This window comes from Cavia porcellus, unplaced genomic scaffold (assembly GCF_034190915.1).
Source record: "Cavia porcellus strain 051 isolate PalLab524CR breed Dunkin Hartley unplaced genomic scaffold, mCavPor4.1 scaffold_28, whole genome shotgun sequence".
NCBI lineage: Eukaryota > Metazoa > Chordata > Mammalia > Rodentia > Caviidae > Cavia > Cavia porcellus.
This window is the reverse complement of record NW_026947511.1, coordinates 21429728-21456844: the sequence shown is the minus strand read 5'-3', so window position 1 is coordinate 21456844 and position 27117 is coordinate 21429728. Positions and strand designations below refer to the sequence as shown.

The window sequence follows — 27117 nt, the reverse complement described above, 5'->3', positions numbered from 1 at the left end:
ATAAGGTGGTAGAAATACTAAACATGATAAGATAAGTGCTCAATAAATCAGGGAAAATTCTCATGAGCTGGATGACTAAGATTTTCAGTAGCTTAAACTGAGTCTCAAAGGAAAGTGAGTATTCCCCCAACTCAGAGACCTGGAAGGGGCATACCAAGAACAGAAGGCATGAGCTCCTCAAAGCTTATAGGAGACTTTGGAAGTCAAGGTGGGTGCATGAAGTGAAAGAGAAAGAAAGCAGAAAGAAATTTAGGTGAAAGCAGGAGTTTACAGAAGAGCCAGGAGATGAGAGAAGGCTAAACTGTATTAACATTCTGCACACAACTGAACTAGCAGTCTCCCCCAAAATCTAAAGAAATAATAATGGAGAATGATAAGAATTTTAGGGGTTGTAGGAATCAGAAGCAACTGAAATGTTCAACAATAATTAAAAAGTAAAACACTTCAATAACAAAATATTCTGCAGCCAGAAAAAATGTTTTACAACATGGAGACGCAGTCATCATGTCTATACAAAATTAGGTATGCAGGTTTCCCTAAATCATAGATTTTATTTTTATGGGGAAAAAGCTTATGGCCATGAATTCTTGCCTATACACACGTTCACATAGCTTGACACATGTATATTTGCCAATGGGACTTATTTCTGAGAGGCAGGAAAATAATCAAGCTACAGTTTTTTGATTTTTGTTTATCTATGTTGCCTACATTTCCCCAAGTGAACTTACATTCATTATTTCTAGGAATAAAAGCAACAACAGTGTAAGTTATTGATAAAGAGAGAGAGAGAGAGAGGGAGAAAATTGGAGAGTGGAATTGACTCAACAGCTTACTGGAAAAAAGAACATGCTATATACTGAAAGCTAGTGTTTAGAGTAGATCAGAAGTGTTAAAAATAGTAGAAATGATTACATTTTTAAAAGTGTTAATGAGGAGGTCTAAAGGCAAGGAGTTCTAAGGAAAGCACAGCTCTGGGATTTCAGGGAATGGAAAAGCAAGGCCCAGTAAACTAAGTGAAAATACACAGCGCAGGGCAACTAAGAAAACCCCAAATCAGCAGCACTATTTACTCAGCCCCTACTGTGTACGAAGCACTTTGTAAAACCTTTGAAAACCCACTATTATTCCAGTCTGTCCTAAATAAATATGTTTATAAAAATGTGGGCTGAAAGTCCAAACCTCATCTTTCTCCTACAGTGACCTGTACAAACTACAGACTTAAATACATGTTAGAGGGGAGAAGGGGGGTGAATCTTGACATTTAGGGAAATTAATGTTTTGCAATAAAACCTCACATTTAAAGCCCTCTGAAAGATAAACGAGCTGTTCAGAAGAATTGGTGTCAATACTAAGGAGTATTAAGACTAAATGCCCAATTCAAATATCTGCTCACAAAGCCCTGTGGAAAAGTCACATCAACTCACATGTGGGGTGTTATGTGCCTTGTGTCAAAGGTGATGCTATTGTGACACAGCCCTGATAATAGCCTATCATTAGCAATGATGCAGTGACTAAAGAGAAAAGAGGCAGCAGGTGAACAAAAGCATTTTGAAAATATAGTAAAATTTTAAAAAATCAGGCACTCCAACTGAGAGGGAAACTGTCTAATCAAATACCATTTTAAACACAGAACTTCATTTTGTTGGAGTAGCTTCAACAAGTTGGATACTAAGATGACCTTTACTCTGAAGTCTTTATTGAAGTAAAAACCAGTTTGGGCAAGTATCTTTTTTGTGGTGTAGATATAAGTACAGGAACTGCAGAAATACAAAGGCACGGCAGTGCTGATATTGAGCCACAATAGCTGCCATGTTAATTAACTATGATGTTCACTAGATAATAGTCTACATTTAATAGCACTGTGTAAAAAACCCAAAACACAAAACAAATAACTAAACTTCAGGGGCATGTAGTGGTGAAATAAACATTTTTCCGTCTGGGGTACAGAAATGGCAAGGCCATGCAGCTCTAAGGAAGAATTTAGTAGGTTGCTAGTGTCTCATAGTGTCTACAGGCTGTGCCAGGCCAGCTCCTTAGAGCTCTGGCCATGTACCATGAACGTACTGACCTCTATTCCCCATTGGAAGCCACTCTTACTCTGGCTCTAGGATTCTTAGCAGTACTGAGCCCAACAAGACAATTGAAAAAACCGGTGTTAAAAATCAAAACAAAACAACAAACCTTAAAGTCTATCCTAAGACAAGTAACTAAGATGATCAGGAATTTTTAAACCACATCCTAGGGAAGAATTCAAAATATTGAGGTTGGTTAGCCAAACAGAGAATAAAAGACTGATCACGGAAAACAGAGAGAAGACATCTACTGGACCAGTGTCCCTGAAGGTTCTTCCCAGCCTGACAACTCTATGAAGAGCTCTAAAACGGCATGAGTTTTGTTCACTGATTGTATTTTAGAGGTGTATTCTAGTTGCCTGGAACCAAAACACTGCATGGAAAATTTCAATTTCACTTTCGCCCCCTTATTCTGCCCTAACATCTCAAGATTTAAGGACTAGAATAAATTCCTAAAATCTACACACTTCTCTCCAGTTGATTGTCTATATTCATCTATTATTAAAAGACTTGGAATTCTAAAATACATTCATCATTGTAGAAAATATTGTAAGATCTTCAGGTCAAGATAAATTTCAGATGACAGGGTCTTAAGTTGGAATGCATCTTTGCAAGCAATAGCAAAGCATCCGGGAAGCAGAGTGGATGAGCAGCTCCTTATTGGCTCAGACAGGGTTAGATTTTGCAGTTCCCATCCACCAGAAATAACCAAGGTGGCTAAGTACAGACGACATAAATGAATGTTACATATCTGGGACACTTTTTAACGGGTTCATTCTACCATTATTTCAGGATAATATTCAACTATTTTACCAGACAGCCAAACTGAATTCTAACTTTCAAATAAAGTAATCTTATTCTTTGTTGGTATAAATTTTGAACTCCTAGATTCTTAGGAAAAATCTTACTATTGAGCAGTTCTAAACTTTGAAAGTTTTGGATATAGATTTCTGGGAATGTGAGTTTGTTCCTCCTAAAGGGTTTCTACTTTATAATGGCAGGACTAAACCTACTGGAGAAAGAGCTAGGCTGGCCCTTTAATCGCATCCTTCATTGTTGATTATGCTGTGATTAGCATCTTTAAAAAAATCATGGCAAACACAACAGTATTGTCCCAGGATTTTGTAAAAAACAATCCTTTGGCATGAATCGTCACAAATTTTTTTAAGTCCCACATGTAATTGATTTCTATTTTGAACTTAAGAATATTATAAAGGCCAAATTTGTTTTAATGAGTCTGTTCTGCAGATTGCTCCAAATATTCATAAAGAGAGTAATATAGTAATGTATTATTTAATTCTCATTACTAAGAAAAATGGTTTAACTAGCATATCAGCTGAAGACAAAATATAAATAAACAGTGCTTTCAAATGACTTTAATACACATAAAAAACTTCAAACTAGGAAAGAAGAATGAAAAAAGAGAAGAAAGGAGAGAAAAAGAAGTAAGGGAAGAAGAAAAAAAGGAATAATTACTCTAATAAGAAGCATGTCTTCAATTCCCATAAATCCATTTGATACTCTGGGTAAAAAATTCTTATTATAATTAACTGTCAGCATCTTAACATGCTTCATGTTAGAGACATTTATATTGTTTTCTTCAACACAGAATAAGAATCCTTTCCATTACCAAATCTCTAAGACATATCAAACTCAGAAGTGAACTGACACAGGCATTTGAACTACAAGATCTCAAGAATTTCTCAGCAAAGAATGAAGTTAGTTTTTAACAGAGTCCTTGAGAATTCACACAACTGACCACTATTGCTTATTTTGACAGAATTTTTGAAATGAGAGAACTTACATAATATGTAATACACAAAACATTAATTATATTATGTAATATTTTAATACATTGATAAGATATATAAATAATACACTATATAAGCATTACAGTATATTATATATGTAAAAATATATTATACATATAAATAACTATATAGAAGTAAACAACCAAGCATCTAATGAATTTTAATAATAGTTCTCTATTTAGGGAGAAAGTATTGAGAGTAAACTCTGCTCTAAATCACTAGTACCTGTGTATTCAAGTACCTTCAAAAGGAACAAATAAGCCAAAGTTGTATTCCACAGTTCATATCATGGGGAACTTCCTTCTGATAACAACATAATGAAATATCTACTTAGACTTCAATATTGCGAATGTTCCCATGGATATTAATTAATCTGTTCTCAAAACTCTAATGTGATAAAGCAAGGTCTGTATTGTCCACTTCACACACACAGGAACCTGAAGTAGAAATCTACCAGTGACTTTTGGCCACTATTTCCTGGGAGTAACTGACAAAAGGCAGAGCTAAGATTCTAGTGATATCCCATTCCCTGCCTTTCCAACACCACTGTGCTGTCTGCTCCCAAAGTACACGGGGAAAGTCCCAGGAACAGAGGGAGAAGGAAAATCACTTTTTGTCAGTTTGATGGGACTTAAGAAATAGAAATTGGGTGGAGGAAACTGGTATCATTAAATTCAGGCAGCCCCCCCCACACACACATCCATACTCCTTGAGTTTTTTTCTCAATTTCAGATCAGACCCTTCTATCTTTTATGTTGGTTTTTTCTAAAGACATATTTGGAGATGAAACCATTCATAACTGCCCATCCACAGACAGTTTGTGGCACCATAATTGACAATGAGTCTGCTACAAAAAATGAAAATGCTGTTTTAATAACCTTGGCCTAAAATACAGTTTGTTGCATGCCTCAAAGGGTTTCAATAAAAAGTCAACCTGTAGAGACATATTTTCTTGGCTTAAACAACAATAAAAAGCATATAAATGTAGTCCAACTATAATGACATATTTATAGACCAATAAAGCTTACACTGCAGCTTTCATACTTCACTTAAAGGTACTCTGTAAGCAGCAGTGTTACATAAAATAATTTGATTTTTTTTCAAACTATAGCCCAAGGAATAAGAAATGCAAGTTTGCTATGTTTAAGTGATAGTATTTATACTCCTTAGTTGCCAAAAATTTTGTAAAACAAAATAACTCTTCATTTGACTACTTCCAACTGCCATACCAAATATGGGCATCAAGTCCACTTTATTACAAAAGCTAAGTACTGTAATTCTAAAGACAAAAATAAATAACTAGAGGCTTGTGTAGTGAATGACTTAATCAACCTGATTCTTCTGGAAAAACAGGTTCTTGTATTCGTTATGCTTATGAATAATACATTCTTTAACCCTTCTATCTTAAGATAGTTCTTTTTCTTTTTTTTTTTTTAATAAGTCAGTATGAAATAGTCTGAAAGAAGGTAAAATATGTCACTCAGTAAAGTCCCAATTTGCATCGGTTTCATATTGAACTTTCTTTGAAAAGGACAAAGAGGAGGGGAAGACAATGAATGTACTTTACCACATGTTAGAAGTATTTTTTTAAAGGTTATTAGTTGCTCCAGTATCCAAAGTTGTAATTTTAGTCAGCAGTCATTTAGGATCTTAAGTAAAAATTGTAGAGAGTTTTAAAAAAATCACTAGACAGTACATCCTTAAAGCTTGTCCAAATTTGCTCCTTTTAGTGGGGAGAGGCTAAAAATTGAGAGTTACGATTTGAATCAGAGCAGTTATTGGAACTGCCATTTGGGGCAGGGTTTCTCTTTGTGTGTATTAACTTGCTGGCAGACACACATTTGTGAGAACATTTTTGCTTTTTTTTTTTTTTTTTTTTTACTATTCGGAGAGAGACAGGAAGTGACACAAACTGGGATTAAAGGGAATTTATTCTACTTAAGTACAGAGCAAGAAGCGTTCTTTAATTAGCTTTTATATTTTAAAATCCCTTCTTTGAGAGTCAACCTAACTCTTTTGTTACTATTGATTTTTTTTAACAGGATAAAATAACTTAGATTTTTAAAAATAACATGTTGGAGTTTCACTTTATCCATAGAAAGGTGAGAGCTTTCCATTGTTTACTTGCTTCCACCAGTAAAAGAGGAGGGTCTTAAGTAATCCTCCAGTTTATCTTTCTTTGGTAAGAACAATGAAGAGTTCTAACAGAAGGAAAAACCTAATAAGTGTGTGAACTGCCATGAACAATGTGAGACGAGAGGTAGTTTCAGTGTGGCCAAGAGAAAGAGAGATAAGGAAACCACTGTTAGAAATAAAAGTACAGACAACAAATATGTTGATGTTACACACAGAGAAAGGAAGAGGATGAAGAGAAAGTTGCTGGGCCAGGATTGTGTACAATCCTCTCCTTGGTATAAATCCTGACAAGGGTGACTTACAAACTTTAGATCAGGCAGATAGTGGAAACTCATTACATTAAGGAAAGTTTTTGTTTGTCTTTCCACATTATTACAACACAGTGTGCATTCCAATTACAAAAGCCATTTGTCTCAAATTTCCCACAGTTCATACCAACTGAGTAGAATTTCAAGGCCCTAAATTCTATCCTTAAAGGGATATTTTACATTTAAAAAAGAAAAGGTACATGGTGTTTCTTGCTCATGAAAGCCGCCCAGTCTAGTCTTCTGTTGATTACCTCTTTCTCAGCACTCATCACAGAAATGTCTTTCAGGCCACACACTCGTCCAAATTGTCTAGTAATTGTCTTATCTGTACACATTCCTTGGCCCTGCCTCTGTGACTAAGAAGAATCTGGGTAAGTTGGACTTAGTAAATTCCCCTTGTGAGACCTAAGAGCAACTTGACTTACAAACTACTAATCTCTAGATTTTCCAGGCCAACACAGTGGCAAGTACTTTGAATACTGACTGTAAACCCATTTCTCCTAAAATCAATTGCAAAATAAATAGACTATGGACATTTCTTACAATTCAAGAAGATTAAAATATCTATATCTTTTGATCAAAATAAGAAACTTTTTAAAAAGTGTTCATTAGTAAACCATCCTTTTGAAACACAAAATAACCCAGCTATAAATACTCTTGTTTATAAGTGTGACATCAAGCTTAACCATCTACACATCCTTTTGTTCCCCCAAGGGTTTCCTGTTTAATTTTTTATTAGTAACAGTATATTCCATAACTCAAAAAAAAAAAAAAAAACTCAAACAAAAGCTTTCATGTTAAAAAACAAAACAAAACAAAACAAAACAAAACAAGACAATGTTAAAGCAACTTAGATCATGCATTAGAAAGACAATACAGATATATTATTCAGAATTGTCACATATCATAAGAGTAGCCATGGTGTATTCACAAAACTGGGGTGACAATATGTGTAAGGAAACTACATATTTTTTTTCTAGAGAAGGAAGAGCATTAGTTTAGGAATTTTCTCTAATTGTACATGTAACTATCAGTGTGCCAAGTCTACAATATTACTGTCTGACATACAGCAAAAAGAGGCCAGGAAATTGTTGATTGTTAAATTGCAAGAAAATATTAATGCTATTCCCAAAACACAACACAGCTCATCATAAACCAAAATCACATGAAAGACACAGTCAGTTACTGGTGTTATTCAGTTTCTTTATGCCAATTAAAATAAATCATCTGGGTTTCTTGTAATAGTTAAATTCTGGGTTAAAACAAAAAAAAAAAAAACAGGAAGTTGTCACATTGAGGCATAAAATAGGGCTACGAAAATCAGCATTGTGCTAGAATGAAAGAAAAAGATGCCTTAATATGTTAAACATGAAGTTCCTCTTTGTCTAAAGAGGAAACAACCAGTCTAAATCAGAGATCAACAACTTTGTCTTGAGCAATACTAGCAGAGTAAGACAGTGAAGTCCACAAGGGAATACAAACAGAAGGAAAAGAACAGGGAAAGGACACAAAAGTCACCAAAGGAAGTGTTAAAGCAACAGAATTAATTAAGGAGCCCCTCCCGCCTGTCATCACCATGCTAGATCCTTTAGTTCACAATGACTTTTATTTGTATGTGGGGAAACTGAGGTTAGAGGTTATTTGCCTAAGGCTGCGCAGCTAAGTGTTAGCTAGTGTTCAAACACAATCAGAATACTGCAAAGCCTAACTATGAAAAACCCCCAAACTCAAATTCTTTATACTTCAGTGGAAGAGAAGAAAGAGAAGAAAAACTTAGGCAGCTGACCTTAGGTAGATGACCACTGGATGCTCAAAGCTCAAGGAAATCTAGGCCCTCAATACCAACAAGTGGTTCCCGTAACCTAAGGTTGTCTCTCACTCTGCTTTCCATCCGACATAAAACATGGAATTCTGAGGGTGTTAGATGTTACACTGACACATTTGAGCGAGTGCTCAAATTCTTCCTTAATCCAATTTCACATGCTCTAATGAAGTCTTTGGCTTGTCTGTGCATTGGAGCACTGTAACCCTATGTGTCATGTCACACAGTGTAGGAGTCAATACACAGAAGTCTGTGCTCCAGTGGGTAACCCTCATCCCTCACCCACAAAGTTGCTCTCCATCTATATTCCAAGTCCCTTTGAGAGTAATTAAGTGTGTGTGTGTGTGCATACACGCACAATTGTATGACAGGGTTTCCAGAAAAACCTATGACAAGAAAAGCTTACTCTATTCACCCACACACTCATTTCAGAAGTGTGAATTGTATTTACCAAGGTCAGCCTTTTCCTTGAGAACATCTTTGAAGTTGAGTCCGCTGTTGAGGGTGGACTGTCTGTATTTCAGCAGAGCTTCCTTCTGCCCATTTCTCCCCAAGGCCTCCGTTCTCATTGGCCCTGCCTGGAGGCCACATCTCCACTTGGAGAAATCAGAATGTACCCACTTAACCAGGTCTTCAAGCTTCACAATCACCTTTTCAGAAACAGCAATGACTTCATCCTACAAGAGATGAGATGGAACAAAAAACATTAGTTATGAGTTTGAGGTAAATGATAGTCTCAACACAGATCCCCTGAACTGCCATGTGAATGGTTTAACCTTCACCAGTAGACTGTGGTTTTTGATATCCAAAGAATCTCTGATAACCTACTTCATTTCACTGGCTTTTCACTGCTGGCTATTTAAAGAATAATTTATAGTACATATTTGTTACAGTTATAAAGTATCCACAAATAGGGTAGTAATTCTATAGCCATTTTGAATGCTGTTTGCAAAGCGCCCTCCACCTATTTAACCGCTTGGGTGAAAGCAGATTTTTAGGTGCAATTAATTACAAATGTAAAAAGTGAAGGCGAGATGACTAATGGTTAGCTTGTCTCCATATAAATGTTCTAAGTAAATCTAAGATTCTTGGAACTCTGACTCACCCTAAAATTCCTATGTTTATGGTACATTTTCCCTTGGCTTATACACAAATATTGAATTTAACTTTTGTCCTAAAAATTAAATAAAACTGTGATGTAATCCCAAAAGAAATACTTCATAAACGTTATGTGCTTCCCACTGAAAGAAACTTACACATTCTCATGTTTCTCAAAACCTTTGTAAGCTGAGAAATGAACTGAGTTTTTCTTTTAATACATATGGGGTAGAGGGTGAGAGGGCGAGTGAGGAGAAAGTATTTGAAGCTAAGGAAAGTAGTTGAAACTTAAGTTCCTCTTATGGACCATAAATTTGAATTTTAAGCATCTCTAATTGCCTCCAGGAAACAGCCAACTTTTTCCCTCTGAATAATCCAGCAAGATATTTAATAGATATCCACACACAGAACAAAAGGAGGCCCCCTTACCCAAAGGTTCTTTGGGAAAAAACTTATGAAGATCATCTCACTGGGTTTTAAGCAAAATTATTTGAAGAATTTGGCATTTCAGCTTGAACTGACTTTTTTATTTCACATTTCTGAAAAAAACATAGCTGTGAAAACCCCTAAGCTTACAAAATGTTCGAAATATTTTTGACAAAACAACAGGAAGATGTCTCTAAGCTATTATACAAAAGGAATCCACAAGTGATTTGGGTTAATTTTGCTGTAAAACATGACTCTCCTTCTTCCATCTACACCCACACATGCACACTCACCCCCCCAACAAATGTCACTGCTCACAGTGCTCCAAAAAAAAAAAAGGATTTATTAAGATAAGCTTCACACAAAAAGAAGCCTTAGATTTAAAAATATTTTAAGGTAGAATCTAAGATTTCACTTTTTCTCATTCAGTTCCAACCTGCTTCTGAGAAGAAGTTTTGTTAGGTATCAGCAAAGTAATAAACACTATCAAAAATGAAAAGTAAAACTTTGGTAATGGAATCCTTTCTCTTATCATGATCAAATAGGAACTTCCAGTAAAGGGAAGTCAAATTAGAAGCTGTGTTTTTATCTTCTCTTCAAGAAAAAAATTCAATATTGGATAAACAATGGGGCATATTACAAAGTCCCATTGCAGCAGCTGATTTCACCCCGAGTGCCACACCATCCTCTTGAAATAGAAGATCTGTCATTGTCATGCATTTTATAGGTATTACATGGTGATTATTTAATGTCAGAATAAAAATTCAGCCTGGGTATTGTTTCAGTGCATATGGGAACAGCTTCTGCACAAGGCATACCAGAAATGCAGCTTAGAATGTACTGGAAAATAATTAAGTAGCATGTTATATCAGTCTCAATTTTAGTGAAGTTGGAATTTGGCAACATTTTGACCAAATAAGGTTTCCTGGAATAGATGAGTTTGGAGATGAGTGTTATTTTCAAATAGCTCTCTGATCAAATGATTATCATTTCAATTACCAGTTGCTTCAGATCTTTTCCAAGAAATGGCATGACTAGTTCTGTCTGGCTTACACCACCAGCCAAACAGTTTATTAACTAAGAGAAAATACAGTCCTTATGATGTCACTGATGAATAAACTCATCTTTCAGGATTTAACATATATTTCTGTTCTCTCTCTCTCTCTCTCTCTCTCTCTCTCACACACACACACACACAGAGAAATTCCCACAAACATGAAAACCTTGAACCCAAGTGTACATTAATTGTGAAACCACCAACATGTTTTACTGTGGCTTCACAGAGAAACTGGCTCTACAACATTGTCAAATGCCAGGATTTAAAAGGAAATCTGATAAGCAGAGGAGGGGGAAAGAACAAACCAACTCAAAAGAACAGAACAGCCAACACATATATAGAAAATGTCTCAGGAAACACCACTTTGTACACACAATGGCATAAATCACATGGTAGCATTTATTATTCTGAGTGAGTGCTGACTAAAGTTCCTAATATGTACCACTCTTGGGCAAGTCTCTATGTCTAAGAAAAGAATTTCAATAAGCTCATCTCATGATTACATTAGCTCTCTGCAAACTGAGAATTAGCCCTGAATAAATATTACTGACTTACTCTAATACAACACAAAAGGAACCCAAAGAAATATACTTTGTTATTCTATTAATCTACCTTGACTTTTCAATTAACTCAGCTCTTAATCAATATTTATATAGGCCATGCTAAGACACTTTCTAAGTCATTATACCCTTTTATCATTGTTTTAAACTTTCTGTAATTTGAATTTTTATTTCTACGACTATATGCTTATTTAATCATGAGTCCTCAAAGTTAGAAGATCTAATTTAGTCAGAAAAATCTCAAACCATCCAGCCCATGTGTATGTCTAGTCCTCTCAGTGGTTCTAAAAACTTGAAATTTTGCACAAAAAATCCAGACTTCAATTTCCTCTTATAAAACAAAGGCCAAAAAAAAAAAAAAAAAAACAACAAAAGAAAAATAAAACCAAAATCAGCAACAGAAAGCACTTGAAACTGAGCACAAGATGCCTGCTTTAGAAAAGACAGGAAATCCCCACCAGTAACTATGACATGATTTTCAGCCCACTTCTCCCTGACTTGCCTGGTCTCTGGGTGGACACCAGATATTCACATTTATTTAGACCAATTCATTCCACCTCCTTCGTGTTAACAATGAGGGCAGCCAGGTTCAGTGACATATCCAAATGCCGAGTTATGGCAGGACTTGGATGCAAATCCACCTTCCTGTCTGCAAGCGCAGTATCCAGGTTGCCAGAATTCAAATCCCAACCTTGGAATATACTTGCAATGGAAAATTAGGCAAATTCATTAATCTCCCTGTGTTTTCATTTTTTGTAACAAATATAAATAGAAAAAGTCATAATAACTACCTCATTGTAATTATCAAAATTCAATGGGTTGATAAAAATGAAATAGTGTATCAGTAATAGTCATTACTTCTCTATGTCGGTGTTTTCCAAAGTGTGGCATGTAGAGATGAATTTAGATGGTTCGTGGGTAAACTTTTTATATATATTTTAAGTTACTTATTACTACTTATTTTTGTGGTTACTATCTATTTATGGGAAAGTGGTACTGGTTTTCTATTTACAGGAGCTATAGAAAGTTTCTTTTTAAATAATAAGTTGGTTAAAAATGCATCAATTTGAGTAAAGCCATTAAGTAAACATAGGGACATAAGATACAGAAAAAAAAGTGAAGCTTCATAACTGAAGCTTAGGACAAGGTCTCACGTTAGTGATTCTCAAAGTGTAGCCCAAGAACCCTGGGAAATACCTAAAGACCATTTCAGGGGTCCACAGAGCCAAAACGGTGATCAAAATCATGTGAAGATATTAGTAGCTTTTTTCACTTTTGTTCTCTTTCAAGCTTATAGTGGGGTTTTCCAGAGATTGTGACATGTGGTATCGCAACAGAGCAAATGCGGAAGCAGATGAAAATAAAGCTTTTTATTAAGCTTGAGTGAAGAGATTTACAAAAGCCATAAGACTATTCTACTGTTTTCACTGAAAATGTTTTTGATAATAGAAATTTCATAACAATGTGCTACATTTTTATGATGGGTTTTATATTGCTATTTCTTCTTTAAAATAATTTTTCATAAAATTTCCTGTTTTAGGGTACAGCTTTGTGGATAGATTCATATAGCTACCATCAGCACAAGTATCAGATACAGCCCAGTCCATCACCCTCTAAAGCTTTTTGTGTCATTTCTTGTCCTCACACTCTCTCACACCTGTTCCCAACTTCTGGCAACTGTTGATCTGGGCTTCATGTAGTTTTCTGTTTCTTCAAATGTCATATACATCCACCGACTCCTACCATGTGAAACCTTTTGAGACTGTTTCACTCTACATAATGTCTCTGAGACCCGCCCACGTGATGGGCATACATCAACGCATTGCTTTTTATTTCTGAGTAGCACACCGTGGTACTGGTGGCTAGCAAACATTACTTATCCATTCCTGGGTGAGGGACAACAGAGAGACTAAATTTTTGTGATCATAAACAGAACTACTTCCACAAACAGGTTTGTACATGAACACTCATTTCAGTTCTCTAGTGTTAACATCTTGAAGAGGAATTGTTAAATCCTCTAGTAGCTGCATATGTAATATTTAGAAATGACTCAATGACTTTTTTGAGTGACTGTCAATTTTGCGTTCCCACAAGCAATATCTGAGAATTCCAGTTGCTCCTCATCCTTACCAGCATTTGATACTGTCACTGCTAATTAATTAATGCCGGTCTAATATGTACACAATGATTTCTCATCATTTTTCAGCTTTCATCTCCCTAATGCTGATGTTATCAAACATCTTCTGAGGTGCTAATTTTCCATTTGCATATGCTTTTGATGGTTTGCTCCATTTTAAAAATTGAGTTCTTGTTTTGTTACTGCTGAGTTTTGAGAGGTTTTTGTATTCAAGTCTTTTATCAAATATATGACATTAAAACATGTTCTTTCACATTGTAGCAGTCTTGGAATAATATGTCTCGTAAAACGAAAGTTTTAAATTTGATTCAAGTTCCATAGGTCATTTTTTTCTTGGATTGGAGATTTTTTGTATCTATGAAATCTACCTAATCTCAAGTCACAAGAAATGTCTTTGTTTTCACCAAAAAAATTTTATACATTTACATTGTATATTTAGCTGCATGATCCATTTATACCTTTGTATAAGTTATGGCAACATTAGCTTAATATTTCACTTTTGTGCATGTGGATGATATCATTTTAAATGAATTAAATGTTTTAAGCTTTCAGTTTTAATTTCTAATATGATACATATCAAAAGATATGCCCTCTATAATTGGAGTCATTTAGGAAATTTGAGTGTAAGAACGTTGGAGAATCACTATTTGATCATTAACCCAATGCGTTTTCTTATTCTTCAGTTTCCTTTCCCTTTTTGTAGCACCTGATGACGAATAACTTAACTTAGAAATTGAAACACCCCTTCTAGTTATGAACTAAGAAGAGTCTGTAATTTTACCTACTTGCAAACTTATAAGTTTGCCTTACACAGTTTCATAGATAATGCCAGCAGGGGCCATGAGAATCCTGGACAGAGCCAAGGAATGATTTTATGGCTCATAGCAATTGCAGTAGTCAAGTGCCAGCATTTGTGCTGGCTGTCTAATATTCAGTTCCTAAAAGGAGACTCACTGATAGCCGGGCACACATTGGAGTAAATTATAGAAGAGTCCTGAGTTTAGGGAAACCAAATATTTAATACCAGATAATAAGTAAGTCAGCTCTTGGTTCTGGAGCAAGATACTACAAATGTTTGTCTCCCCAGGGTGTTCACAATAGAGACATGTCTGAAGAGACAGTGAAGAATGAAGGCAATTGACAGTTTGGTTTGCAAGATGCACAAATATGCAACAGACTCATGCGGAAAAAGAACATCTACTCAATATCTACTGCCTCCACATGTTCAATTTTTCTTCTTCCTCATTCCATCCCTCATTTAAGGAAATGTAGGAGGTATATATATATTTAGGTCTAGTCTATGTCCATGTTTTCCTCTCTCTATATCACTCCTTGAAGGAATCATTCTCTGTGGTGATTACAATGCTCACCTCTGAAATTCAGAAGTACATTCTAAAGTTTCATCTAGTCTCCAGTCCCTTGTTAGCAAGTTAGATGTCTCATAGTCATTTCAACCACAGTGGAACTGTATAGCTCATCTGACATGTTTGTAAGAAAATACCTTAGTTGGTAAAAGGGGAGTATAGTACTTTTCAGCTATAGCTAACTTTTTCCCAAAGGCAGAATAATAAACTGCTAATTTGTTGGGCACAGAATAAAGACAGCATTTCTCTTCTTCCTTTACTGCCAATTGCAGCCACTTGACTAGGTTACGACCAGTGGCTTGCATCAGTGAAATGTGCACTTTCCAGCTCACCCACTCAGAGGGGATGAGGATGGCTCTGAACTCTACAGATGAGACACACACAGAAGGAGCCTGTTCTCTAAGCCATTTTAGCTCTGAGCCACACACCTGTAGATTGAGAGAGAAAGAGATTTTGAACTGTCAATTTACTTAGACAACTGTAATTATGAGTCTCTGTTATACACAGCTGAATCTATATCTTTAGTAATACAGTATACCATCCCTCTAGAGAGAGAATGTGAATGAAACCTTTACCCTGTGGTGCCCACCAACAGCACGTTGTTGAGAAGAGGTATAATTAGCAGTATACCAAGGACAATGAACATGTACAATATTAGAGGGACTGCCAGGAAGAGGAGAGAATGCTAACAGAAACGAGTGCATTCATCTTCCCCATATATCTCAAATTTTCAGAATGTGCTTTGCAGTATTTAAAACATGAAAAATTTTAGGAACACAAAACAACAATACATGCTAAATAAATAGTAAAAGTGAAAAAATTTAATTGGTTCCACAACAGTGGGAAATTTTCATCAAGATAGAAGGTAATAATGAAGAAAAACTGTTGAATAAACTTTTAACAACATCAGCTACAGACACTTTATTGTAGGCCCTGAGGATCTTCTGGTCAGGTGTGGGTGCCTATGAGGTATACCAGTAGGCTCAGGTAAGGGGGTGAGCACGACACCACGAGCCTGGCTCTGCTTCTTTGCCTTTGCTTTCAACCCCCTCAGACCCAGCACAATGTGAAGCACTATACATTTATCTAATTGCTCTCTCCGTTGCACATTAGTGTGTTCTGCTAAGAAGACACCTATGGGAAAGGTGAGAAGGTAAGTAGCTGCCACTGAAAAATCCGAGGACATCAGGAAAGACAATATGGTAAAGAGGACACTGGTAAAATCAGAAAAATAATAATTCTGGGAGGTTTCATAAAGCACAATTTACAAGATCTCAAGGACTTTCCACCGTGCTGGTGGGGTGTAAAAGAATCAGAAGAGGTAGACAGCACAGAAAGCTGGATTGCAGCAAGCGTTCTACCACCACGCTTAGATTAAATGGTCGCAGTGGGTGGGAGCAGCTATCAGGATCAGGACACACTTCCCACTGGAGGCAGAGACCCTTAACACCACCAACCTAGGAAGGGACAGAGAATAAAGACCTCCCTTTACTGTCTTCCCTTACCAACTCCTGTCAGAGAACCTGTGTCACTGGGTTCACAGGGAGCCGCTGGGCCAGGGGCTCTGTTCATGGAGCCCATGAATTTTAGCTTTCCTCAGCAGAGAGCAGAAGTGGGCAGCATCCCTATGGAAGGACCTGTATACTCTCTCAGTTTGAGACTTTCTCCTTCTATCTAACATTATAATATCTTTTTTCCCCCAAAACACGGATGGTAATAGATGGTAGTCTATTTTTAATATCCTTACTAAGCAAAATGAAAAGCTATCAACTTTAGTTGGTCCCTGTACTGGGAATTATTGTTCTTAATACCTGTGACATAATGTTAAATCTTTATTAGGCTTCAGTATTTGATGCTGAATTGCATAATTCTGTCTTTTACAATAAACACCTGAACTGTAAACACTTTTTAATGGCCAATAACCTTGCTTAATTTTTTTTTTCATGTACTTCCCAAAGAGCCAAGGATTGTGTTGGGTTCACAGCACTAATTTTAATGATGCCTACTCTTTTTGGATGGTTCATTTTGTGAGGTTCTGAGAAAGCATTGACTTCAAGTTTGATTATTCCAGTTCAAATGCAGCCCTACTATATTTAACACCCATATTGGTTCTGGAATTTACCAAAGTATAGTGTAGTTAAAACACTGTAGTTGCTCTTAGTACAATGTTCTACACATCCTTCAAGAAATGATGGCTGGTGCTAAGTACTATCATTTGAATGGAAAATAAGGGAATTGGGGACATGAGTGGTATTCAATCATCTCATCTAAGTAACTGTTTGTTTTTAACTCTTAATTATTTGTCTAGAAAAAATAATGGCCTTATTATATTTTCTAGGTACCTCCAGGGGAAAGTCGGACCAAGAAAAATAAGGACTACCTGAGCTGAGTTAGGGATGTCACTCAGTGGTAGAGCTCTCACATCAGTGTGCTTGAAGTCTTGGGTTCTGTCTCTAACAGTAATAAAAACCACAATCACTGGCCTTTTCATTTTCTTCCACTCTCAAAGGTACAACAGTGGAAAACACTGTCAAGCTTTCTTTGCTTGATCAGGCAGTAATCTGTGAATTTAATGGGCATCATCTCATCTAATCCCTGAAAGGATTCTTTGAGGTAGGTATTTTATGCCCATTTCAGGATGGAAAACTCAAGTGAAGCCAGAAATCACCTAGGCAATGCCATCTTCTTTCTGAGAAATTAGTCTAGCCTTTTCTGTAGTCAAACCTTTCCCCCTCCCACCCTGATACAAACCTTTGACCATTTCCTGCCAGTTTCATGGGGGTATGTGGAATTTAAGAAGAAAATGGATTTTTAAAATTTAATAGTATTTTTACCCCCAAAGTGAGATTATAGATGTAGCCATTCATGAACTGGTTAAAAATTTGAAGAATTTTCTGTTGTCTGAATGATTAAGATTCTCTCTCAAGTATATGCTAAGATTTAATTTGACTCCTTTAACAGGATGGAATGGATTGGCCATGGAGATTCATTAGAGTATTGGGTTCCAATTTCCTAAGCCACTCCCTCCTTTTCCAGCTTTCTCCTTCCTTGTTACCAGACATTCTGGTGAAGTCTGTGCCTCAGTGAATTTTGGGAATCCATCCTGGCACAATTAGAGGGAGTAAGCAAACAGAACAGTGCTCTAAGGCATGATTTGTCAAATGTAATGTGACCATCCTTCATGGTACAGCCAACGGCATTTGCGTATCAAACAAGTAATTCAAAAATCCTGAATATTTTATGTTCCTAAATACATTTTTAATACACACTAATCTGAAGCCTGTTAGACTGCAGCCTGTGTCCCTAACTGGGAAGACCATCTCCAAAGAAAACACCAGACCTATACTATTATCAATTCCCAGTTCTACTTCTTCCCTCTTGGATTTACTATATGTACACATTATTTCATCCCCTAAATTTAAAGGCAATTTACATATGGAGCAAGAAATTGCATCTGGCCTCCTAGATATTTCCTCTCCTAAACAGGCAAGTTTTGATATATAAAGATGTCCTAGTCAGTGGTGGAACTTGCTCACATTTCCTTTGACCAATTTAATAGGGCATTAACTCTACATTCTATTTTTTAAAACTGCTTTCATGTTGCCATAATCAAAATAGTTTGGCACTCAAATACGTATCTTTGGCCATTAAAACATTAACAAAAAAAGACAAATGAGCCCAATTCCAGTGTTTAAAGCCCAGTTGAGTTACCTATAAGAACACTATCAGAGGAAAAACATTAACTATAAAACCCAAATTCAACCACCACCCAGTCCAGCTATTCTATTATGACAAATGACTCCACACCATTCCTTTAGCATCTTCTGGCTTTTTCTTCCCCCATCTTTAGAAGCATATGACCCTTTGCTCAGGTATTTGGTTCAGTGGGCCTATACTCTATAGACTCTCAAAGAAAGAAGAAAACTCTTCACCCATGTTGGCATATGAAAATGGTGATAGAAGTTGTCTGAGTTATTAAAGCTTATTGGTCACCTGGCAGAGACGTGGTATAGCTTTGCCATTAATGAGAACAACAGTCTTCACAGAGGACTGCCAAAAGCCTTAGGCTCATTTAGAACACTTTAATATAGAAACCAAGAAAATCTTCCTGTTTTGTGTAGCCTCTGTTTAAATATAAACATATGATTTAGACATGCTCTCTCTTGTTAGGTTTTTTTTTTTTCTGTGTTCACTTAGCACAGTTCACATTATTATCCTCATATGTACAATGGCAGTAGAATAATTTGAGACCCACAGCTTTATTTAATAAAGCAATTATCCTATATTGGATTACTTAAAGGGCTATTTTTTCTTAGTTGTAGTTTTTCCTACACTATAGTATGCTCTACCTCAGTCAGTGTTTCAGTCTTCAATCAGAAGCCCTATGCTCAGTTTGGAAAACTACTGAGTAGTTTTGAAGGAGCTGGGGTTAATTCAAGAGGCAATTTGCACACACAGTTGGTGACCTTTCTACTCCTGTTCCAGGACTGTGGTGTGGCGGGAAACACAGAGGACAGACCCCAGCATCTACAACCACTGATTCTAAATTTTTTGCCATTGCAGGGTGGTTGTGAAAACCAGATAATAAAGCCAAGTTTTCATCCTACAGTAAGATTGAAAACTTGTATAATTTCCATGCTCAAAGTTTTGTACACTCCAGAGTACAACTTGGGAATGAAGGAAGGAAGGAATACTACTGAGCATTCTCACAAAACATCACAGAAAGTGCTCTAAAATACAGCATCCCTGTCACCCTTAAAGCAGCATGGGATAAGCCAAGCTTCATCCACTGTGGTTAGGAGAGATTTCCCCCAACTCCATTCAATGTGATCCAGTTAACATGCATCAACTCTGCTCAGTGCCGGCCATTGGGTTGAATACCAGCCAAGAAAAGATATGGATGAGTAAGAAGTGCCCAGTGCCCAGAACCTTCTGTTCCTTGCCGTAGAGTGAAGGTTACTCTCTTTTAGTCCTTTGTCAGTGAGTTCATTCCTTCCCCCATCCTCAGTGTTCTGGGCATCTCCCCTGAGCTGTAGTAGGAAGAGGGAGAACTGACCAAGAAGTATTTAACTAGGGATGGGGGTGAGGATTGTAAACCTTCAGCTAAATGTGAGGATTTACATATGGATAAGTGGTCATAAGTAATTTTATCCATTCAATAAATACAAGGCAACTGTGCCATGAATTGGGGTTATGACTAGGGATAGAACAGACAAAAATTCTACACTCCTGGAGCCTACAGTTATGTGTGTGTGTTTCAATGGGGCAGAAGAGCCAGACAGTAAACCAAATCTAAGGCAAGAGAATAGAAGAGGAAATTGTGGGAGGCTAAGGACAGTCCTGAAGATGATTTAAATTGAGTGTCAGGGAAATCTTGGCAGAGGGACTCAGCGTACACAAAGGTATATGGTGCATGGTCAAATTAAAAAACAAAAAAGAAAAAAAAAAGAAAGAAAAGAAACAGTTCAAAATGTACTGTGTATATGCTTTATAGTTGAGATAGGTTCCTCATTTGGAATCCAGACCCATTTTTGCTAAGTTCCCACTAAGTTTAACACGGGACACTATTCATGAATCAATTTCTATTTTTAGAAGTTGACCAGAGTTTATTCAGGGGAATCTTTTCCTCACAGCCTTAATGCCTACATTTATAGGATTGAGGTACTACTCTGGAGACTGACACCTACCCATCCCTAAAGAGAAGTCGCTAACTTTTCTATGAAAAAGCACACTCCTACAGAACTAAAAGATGGCAGGCCAGCTGCTCTCTTATTCACAAGGCTGAAGGGCAGCTAAGAGATACTCAGCTTCTGTAGATACACACATTAGAAACACAAATTAAAACAACAATCCCTCTCATTTGGATTTTTATTTTAAACCAACTTGGTTTAATGCCCAATCTCAACAACTGTGCATGAACAATCCCTACTTTTTTATGCATTAAGGAGTCTATTGTACCAACTACAGGATCCTCTCTCCTCCTTTCTCTGCAGATTTATCATCATGTCAGATACAATGCCCTTTCCAGCAAAACTCTAAATTCATTGATCAAGATATTAGGTTAAAAAAAAAAACTCAATACAGCTTGTTGACATGCTGTAAGACTAACAAATCTTAGCAAATCTTTAAAAGATTAAAGCAATCTGCTGTCTACCGTGCATGTCATTTATAATTACATGCCCAGAGAACAGAGGAGGCATTTAAAAGAAAGTGCCCGAGAACACTGTATAGAAACAATAAAAGGAAAAGAAAAAAGAGGAAGATATCCTCATCAAATTGCTGTCCATCCTAGGGGTCTGTTTTGGTGTTGACTGTAGAGGCAGCTTCTAAGATGGCCCCAAACATGTTTACCTTCTTGCATGCACACTCTTGTGTACTTCTTCTTGAGAGTGGGCTTCATACAACATCGCACTTTTAACACACAGGCCTGGGTTACACAAGCCTATGACTTCTGTCTCCCCTGTACGCTCTGAAGGAAGTCAGCTGCTATATGTGATCTGTTCCATCCAGGTACCCATGTGATACAGCGAAGGATGGAGGGGGCCAGGACCATGAGCTTAGAAGGAGAATCTCTTTCAAGAGAGCTTTGAGATGACAAGAGCCTCAGCGGATTGCTTAATGGCATCTTTAAGGCCCCCTGAACCAAATGTACTCAGATAAGCCACCCCCGATCCAAGGAAACTATGAAGAATAAATGTGACTCTAAGACACGAATTTTGGAATAATTTATCATGCAATAGTAAATAATGAATATACCAATCTTTAACATGGAGCCACATTTACACACTGTCATATCACAGTGAAAAATATTCTGTGAAACAAAGTGCTAAACACCAGTTTCAAGTCTGCCTGGAAAGCTTATCACTTTTAACTAAACAGATGAAAAGCAAATGCTTCATTCAACTGCCTAAATCTTGAATTACCTACCCATACAGAGATCTTTTATTTTGGGAATATCCATAGACATTTCCAAGAACTATTTAACAATGTGAGTGTATTTTTTCAGGATAAAAGGAGCAAAGTAAAATATAATCTCACCAAGGAAGGTTAATTTTTGTATGCTTTATTTTTTCTAAGCAGTCAGAGAGAATGGGGCCAATCTTACTGTTCTCTTTATTTCTGCCACAATGTTTTAGTACATACTACTAAATGTCCAATGAGTTTAACTGAATGAAACAGAAATCTTATTTTTTCAAGAGTAATATTGTGTTATGCCTTTAGCTACGACAGAAGAATTCAAAGCCTCATCGCTCTCTCTTCCCTTTGCACTTTCAAGATTCGTCTTTAAGGACCCCTGGCACAAATGACCAGCTAGGGCTGTGCCTGCGTACAAGCTCAAGCTGCATGTATAATATACATACAGTCCAACAATATTGGCAGCCAACATTAAGCATGGTTTCTTTTTGCTAATGTGAAGAGGAAAAAAAAAAAAAAAGATACAAAGGGGCCTTTAAAAATAAGGCCGAAAAAATTAAGGCAACTGAGATATCTTAATATTCTGACATGCTGAGAATGTTTTCACTCCACTGCTTTGAGAGGTCATTTAAGGAATTCTGAGGGTCAGGAGTGACTTGAACACCTGCTTGGCTGTCTATTGAATTACTGATCTAGTAACATCAAAAATGTGGAGTCAGAAACAGGACCTATAATGTAAAGGAAAAAAAAAGAGAGAGAGCCTGTTGATAATTTTAAAAGACACTACCATTTATGTGACTCATAGAATTTGCATTAGAAAAACAGCTTCAGCCTTTTTTAACTAGAATCTTCTTTTCGCCTGCTCAGATAGTCAGGGATGCATATTTTACAACAGAACACATTGTTGCTGAACACATATTAAGCCAGTAGGAGCAGAAAACACAATTAGACTATTATGGAGAGTATGTGCAAGAATGGAACAGATTATTTCACTGAAGACATAGAAAATTCAATTATTTTCTGTATTTATAACCCATGTATTTTGGAATAATTCAGTGAGAAGACTGAGTACTACAGCAGTATTTTCATCTGAATTCTAGTAATCTGATATACACTGTGGGATTAACCCAAAGCAAAAGGATTTAATGGCCCAGCAGGCAGTCTCTATTTTGAAGATCCTTCTTCTAAGATCCCCCAGCCATTTTGGCTGAGTCTCTTCCCTTTATATTCTTTTGCTGACATTTTTAAAAGAGTTGAACTGGAATATAACCACTCCCCACCCAACACATACACAACACCCCCCTCAAAGAAGAGGAGGGCCAGCGGTCAAGGGGATGAAACAGATTTACAAATTAGGGTGTTTTTAAGAACAGCAAATCAGAAGGCTTTTAGAGAATGGAAGGAAAGTAGTTCTATGTAAGATAAATCTCGTGTTTTGCTCATTCGGTAGATTAGCACCAGGCTTTCTGGCGATTGCATCATGAAAGGGTGGGAGCAAGGGGGCCTTGGGAAGAAATAGGTTCGAACTGGCACTGGGGCGCACTCAGAACAGACATCTGGAATGCAGATTTTGTCTATTGTCTCCACCACCCTCCCGTCTTGTTTTATTTTTTTATAGCCTGTGGCAGAGACGCTCCCAATAGCCCTTCTAATATGTAAGGGGAAGAGAACAGAACAGGTTTGAGGATGCCCCTTCACAGTCACTGGAAACCCCAAGCATGGATCAAAACCTAACTCAATAAAAGTCTCTCAGGATATATGAAGAATCAGGAAGCTTAACTCTACTTAAAATGATAGTTTTTTTAGTCATTGCTTGAAAAACAACAGTACAATGACTCAACCAATAAATTACTTGTTAAGGGGCTGTTAACCTGTTATCTAGTACCATAACAGACTTTGAAAGTAAGGATTTGGCTGCTGACCAGGCAGGGCAGGATGGATGACTAGCGAGCGCTAAAGCCTGAGATAAGACAGGTTAGGGTGTGGTTCTTAATGTACAGATAGATCTTGTTTTGTTGATGTCCTCAGTCTGCAGAATTAACCCATTTCACAGATACAAAGCTAAGACACCAAAGAGATAAGCCAAATAAGCTGAGATGACACAGCTGTTGACTGGCAGCGCACAACCAGCCTCACCTACAAACACCTTGGGTTATGACCGGAATTTTAGGTTTAGTTTACAACCTAAGTCTGGAGTTAAGACCCAAATACCAGCTCTTTGTTTAGTTGTAAACAAAGACTCGCTATGCCAGGGAAGCATGTGTAAGTCTGAAGACCAAGATGGATATGTTTGTGGATGTTATTTCAGGCAGTGCTTTAAATAATTGCTATGATTACTGCTATGGAATTGGCCCCCACAAAAGCTGGAAAAATAAGCTAAGTAAGGAAAGGAAGGTAAAGAAAGGAATCAGGGTGGAAAAGAACAATGTTTAAAAAAGACAGAAACAGATAACCATAGACCTGTTTCTAGTTCTCAAAATGTTCAGACCTATTGAGTCAGAAGCAGGTCCTAGTGGGCTACAGACTCTCCCAAGGAGAGAAAGGACACCAGAGAGCCAGATTCCTGATGTTCCTATGGAAGGGGAGTCTCCTTCCAAACAGTAATCACCTCCCTTCCTACAAGCCAAAGATGTCAACTTGAATGGAGAATATAGTATGAAATTGTTGTTTCTGTTCAACCAGGCACATTTTATAACTTTTTGGTGAATACACTAGGAAAATTATTGGTGTTTCTGGCAAATCATACACATTATACAATCCTGTTTTGTTATGAAAATGGTAGTTAAGGGGTGATTTGGGAGGTTCAGAACACATTATGGATATTTCCAGTACTTCTTATGGAAAAATGGTCTTAACAACCAAGTTGAGTTACAACCAGCCCTTGTGAACAAATTGAGTTTGTAAGTCAAGAGTCCACTATATTCATACTTTGTTTCATTAGGCCCCATGACTAAGAGTTTATATTATAAGGAAAAGACAGAAATGTGAAATTATTATTTAGCATTGCTTTCAGGTTCAAGTCCATATGACATGCCAGACCTCTTGAGCTCTGGCCTCAATCTATACTGCTTCCCATAGATTCCTCTTCATTATCAGATCTAGCATATATCCAGCACTGTTAGGTCCTTCCTTCCTGTTTTCCTGCCTCTGTCCTTCTGCCTAGGATTTCCTCTCCTTTGTTTCTTTTTATCACAGATCTTAACCCTTGAAAGCCCTACTACTTTCTACAACCTCTTCAATCTCAAGCTCTTCCTTTTCTTAGAACTTTTCAAGTGGGCTGCAGGCCTCCTGTGATAGTTACTTATACACTGCTTTCCATTCCTCAATTTCTGCACCCTTCATTAGGCCTAAATGTGGGTCTCGGGGCAAAGTCCAGCTTTTTTGTACAGCTGTTCTTGGCATACCTCCACATGCTGGAACCCTTCTACAGAATGATGAAGGCTTTAATCTACCTGGCTGTTCCCACTCTTTTTTCTGCTGCCTCTTTAGGACCAGCAAGTTCCTTCTGCTTTAATTGTAGGCAACGGGTCAAATAGGAGAGTTTAAAACACTGTAACAGTCCAAAACATTGCTCTAGAGATTGTAAGGTAGCAGCCTGTGGGTCACATCTGCACTGAAGATGTGTTTTGTTTGGCCCACAGAGGGTGTTATAAAAACTGGATTTGAGGGGCTGGGGATTTAGCTCAGCGGCATAAGCGCCTGCCTTGCAAGTAGGCAGTCGTGAGTTCGATCCCTGGTACCAATAAAAACAAAAAAGCCAAAAAAAAAAAAAAAAACAAAAAAACAAAAAAACCCCCTGGATTTGAATAGCCAACTAAAATGACACTAAAATCTGGATTTCTGATTCCTTTTGAAAAATGGAAAGGCTTGGCAATGGCAGAAGACATTTCTGTCTGCCAATGACAGGCAGTCTGAAGAGTAACATTTCAGAGGTATGCCTCCAGTGAATCATACAGCTCGTAATTCCTCCAACCATCACACTGGTAGGCTCCATCACTCACTGATCTCAGCCACCTGAACCAGTGGGCATTTGCATGTGCCACTGTTCTGTACCCTTCATTCCCTTGAGAGCCAATGGAAGGCCTCTGGAAGGAAGTGGCTTTGAACAAGATCTTAAAAGATGGACACACCTGCTGTGCAACTTTATTTCATAGAGTGACACCTTTACCAGTTTGACCACCCCTTTTTTGATACACCTCTTTGCTTGTGAACAGTCATCACAAGGTTTCTGCCATCTGCTTTGCCTGCACTGTGGAACCTAGACAGCTTGAGTTCCCACTCAGTCTCTGTCATTTACCTGATGGATGAAGTTAGAAACATTCAGAAGTGGCTCAATGACTCAGATTACTCTTCTGCCAAATGGAGATCGTGCTACAATTCACCTCAGAGCAGCATTGTATTGTAAAGTGAATAAAAAATCTCATTTATGCTGGTAGCATCTAATTTTATTACTAACTTCAGTAACATTGTTTCAGGCCAGGAGTCAGCAAGTGTTTTCTGGAAAGAGCCAAACAGTAAACATTTTAGGTTTTGTATGTCAATCAGTCTCTGTTGCAATAGTGACCCTGTCTCTAAAGTGAGAGAAGGCCTGGTAAATAATTAGGTGTGGCTGTGTACAATAAAACTTTACTTACTAAAACAGGCAGTAGGCCAGGTTTGGTGTATGGGCCACAGTGTTATTTTCTACCATCTCCACAACCAAACAATGTAAATCAACTCTGAAGATGTTAGCGGTCTAAGTGGTCAACAGGTGTCTGCAGGGGTCATCTCTAATCTGGAGTCATAAGGCCAGGTAGACCAGAATTCATTTTGTATGTGCCTTGAAGCTCGCTCCCAGTATCCATCCCATAATCCATTTAGACCTCTAGCCAAATGTGAATTCTTCCAAAATACCTCCTTAGACCTTCCTCACATGATCATGTACCACTATCATAGGTCCCTGAATTTTCCCTTTGTCATACTAATCAGAAATCACTCCCTTTTTGGATATTTTTGTTGGCCATGTATGTACTTCCTTGAACTGTAAGCTCCATGAGGGTGGAGCCTGACTGATTTCCCAGCTCTGGCTCTCTGGGAGCTGGCACTTCACAGCAAAGGCGCTCTGACCGAGCCTTTTCCCTTGTGAAATGTGACACATGGACCTGGCAGGGTCTAAGAAACCCTAGAAATTTTATTACATTGTACATGGTACTACTATTGATGTATCATCAAGTCAACTGCCAACTGAAGTTCAGGTTCCTGGAGGCACCAGTGAAGACCAGATCAGTAACAATAAAGTCCCTGTGTTCAGAGTTCTCAATATACTCTGAAGTTGTAGGCTAAAACAAGGAGGCAAAAGGTTTACCCACTGGTTCTAGCTAGGTAGAAGGGTTTCCATCCTGAGTCTGAATCTCATCTATATCAGCAAATCA

The 27117-nt window shown here is 37.4% G+C and overlaps 1 protein-coding gene across 2 annotated transcripts in view; it reads right to left on the bottom strand.

Annotated features, from left to right (window-relative positions):
* The window catches only part of Arid5b (AT-rich interaction domain 5B), a 175089-nt gene that overhangs the window by 136075 nt on the left and 11897 nt on the right, over positions 1-27117 (bottom strand). For both annotated transcript variants that reach the window (XM_023566736.2, XM_003473575.5), the window contains exon 3: positions 8601-8826. In XM_023566736.2, coding sequence (XP_023422504.2) covers positions 8601-8826 — 226 coding nt within the window. The remainder of the gene's footprint in view (positions 1-8600; positions 8827-27117) is intronic.